The 2339-nt window shown below is 28.4% G+C and overlaps 2 protein-coding genes across 2 annotated transcripts; one reads left to right on the top strand and one right to left on the bottom strand.

Annotated features, from left to right (window-relative positions):
* Nucleotides 1–57: 57 nt before the first annotated feature.
* ENU1_067610 (chaperone proteinDNAJ, putative) lies at nucleotides 58–912 on the bottom strand (the record flags this gene model as incomplete). The annotated part of the gene is made up of 1 exon (XM_008858333.1): nucleotides 58–912. The coding sequence occupies one exon, from the start codon at nucleotides 910–912 to the stop codon at nucleotides 58–60; it is 855 nt and encodes a 284-aa protein (XP_008856555.1).
* Nucleotides 913–1003: 91 nt separating this feature from the next.
* On the top strand, nucleotides 1004–1912 carry ENU1_067600 (casein kinase, putative; the record flags this gene model as incomplete). The annotated part of the gene is made up of 1 exon (XM_008858332.1): nucleotides 1004–1912. The coding sequence occupies one exon, from the start codon at nucleotides 1004–1006 to the stop codon at nucleotides 1910–1912; it is 909 nt and encodes a 302-aa protein (XP_008856554.1).
* Between the last annotated feature and the right edge of the window lie 427 nt (nucleotides 1913–2339).

Raw genomic sequence — 2339 nt, 5'->3', positions numbered from 1 at the left:
AACCAAAAATTCATTAATTAAACCATTGATTAACATTACAAATGGATGGACAATGAATTAATTAGTTTGATTTAATATTTTAGCTATTTTCAGTGCTTGATCAGGAGATATTGAATGCATATCAACGTGGATAGAAATTAAACAATCCCCATTAAATAAAAAGTTCTTTTTCATCCCTTCACCTTTGATTCGAATAATTTGACCATCACTTGTGACTCCATTTTGTTCAATGGATATTTGATGACCATCTAAGTGGGAGATTTGTTTTTTAAATCCTAAGAGTGCATCTTTCAAAGTAATTGTTAGGTTAGTTAATAAGTCATCCCCTTGACGTTTAAAGTTCTTCTCATCGTCATTAACAGTTAATAATAAAAGAAGCGTACTACCCATTTCACCCATATTTTTTATTTTGAGAATATCCCCCGTTTTACTACCTTTAGGAATGGTAATATTAAATTCGGTGGTTTCAGACACTCTTCCACTACCATTACATTTCTCACATTTTTCTGTGATTTCATTTCCACTTCCTCCACAAATGGGACAAGTAATTAAATGTTCATAGGTAAATAATCCCATTCTTAGATTTTCCTTAACCACACCCTTTCCCCCACATTTTGAGCATTTATGAATGGCATGTGAATGTGCAGCACCACTCCCATTGCATACTGGACATTGAACATTCCGTTTTATAGTCCTTTTGATAGTATTTCCACTATAAGCGTCAGATAAAGAGATACCAATTTTTAATTTAGTAGACTGAGAATGAGAAGGAATGAAGTAAGTTTTTAAAAACGGAAAAAGAGTAAGAATAAGAATAGCTAAGAGTATAAAGAATAATGGAAATACAAGAAAAGCAAGAGAGTTCAAATCCGGATTCATAACAAGTTGAGGGTGTCGTGGTACTTGGTGCATGGATGAATAAGAAAAGATAGAAGAAAAAGAAATAAGAAATAAAAAGAAATAAAAAAAGAGAAAGAAAGAAAAAAAAAAGAAATAATAGAAAATGGCAAGAAATGCAGAGTTCATTATTCATGATAGATATAAACTAGAAAAGAAATTAGGAGGAGGGTCATTTGGAGATGTTTTTCAAGGAACCGACTTAGAGACAGGACAGTCAGTTGCTATAAAAATTGAATTAAAAAAATGCAAACATCCTCAACTTAAAGCAGAAGCACAACTTTATGCATATCTTGCAGAAGGAGAAACAAATCCACCAGGAATTACAAAAGTTTATTATTCAGGAGAACAAGATGATTATAATATAATGGTAATGGAATTTCTTGGACCATCATTAGAAGATCTTTTTCAATATGTTGGACATCCATTTTCATTAAAAACAGTATTAATGATTGTTGATCAATGTTTAAGATGTATTGAACATGTTCATAAAAAAGGATATATTCATAGAGATATTAAACCAGATAATTTTGTTATGGGAAGTGGGAAAAATGTTCATTTTGTATATATAATTGATTTTGGATTAAGTAAAAAATACATTGAAAATGGAAAACATATTGCATATAGTGAAGATAAATCATTAACAGGAACAGCAAGATATGCATCTATTAATAATCATAAAGGATATGAACAAAGTAGAAGAGATGATTTAGAAAGTTTAGCATATATGTTTATTTATTTTCTTAAAGGAAAATTACCATGGCAAGGTTTTAATAGACAAAATAATACTGAAAAATTTGATAAAATTTGTAAAAAAAAAATGGAAATTCCTTTAGAAGAATTATGTGAAAATCTTCCTGTTGAATTTGCTTCATTTCTTTCTTATGCAAGAAGTCTTAGATTTGAAGAAGAACCAAAGTATCAATTTTGGAGAGAAGTTTTTCAAAATGTGGCTAGGGAAAATGATATTGAATATGATGGTGAATTTGATTGGTATTTAACTAAACAAAAATAAGTCTTTTTCAATTATCTTTTTTGTTTTGTTTGTTTTTTTAAGACTTGTTTCTTTTATTCTTGTTTAATTGTTTTTATTCTTATTCACTATTTATTTGATCTTTTAACATTTGTATCTTTCATATCATTTGAATGAACAACAAACAAATAATCATATTGATCCCACAAAATATTATCACAAAAATTAAACATCCTAATGACATCACTTTTCCATTACTATGTTGTTCAATAACAATAGGTTGGTTTCCACTTCCATTAAATTGAAGTTCTATAACTTCATCTGACTCATCTGTAGTTGTACCAAATGGCAAGAACGACATATTTGTTTTATTTTGTTTTTCTTTTCTTTCGATTGTTCCATATTTTTTGACTTTTCTTTTTTATTTTCTAAAAATGTTATTCATCCCATTGTTATTTTTTTTTCTTAA

Source organism: Entamoeba nuttalli (genome assembly GCF_000257125.1).
Source record: "Entamoeba nuttalli P19 unplaced genomic scaffold asmbl_3417, whole genome shotgun sequence".
Lineage (NCBI taxonomy): Eukaryota > Evosea > Mastigamoebida > Endamoebidae > Entamoeba > Entamoeba nuttalli.
This window is presented reverse-complemented; position numbering and strand designations above follow the sequence as displayed.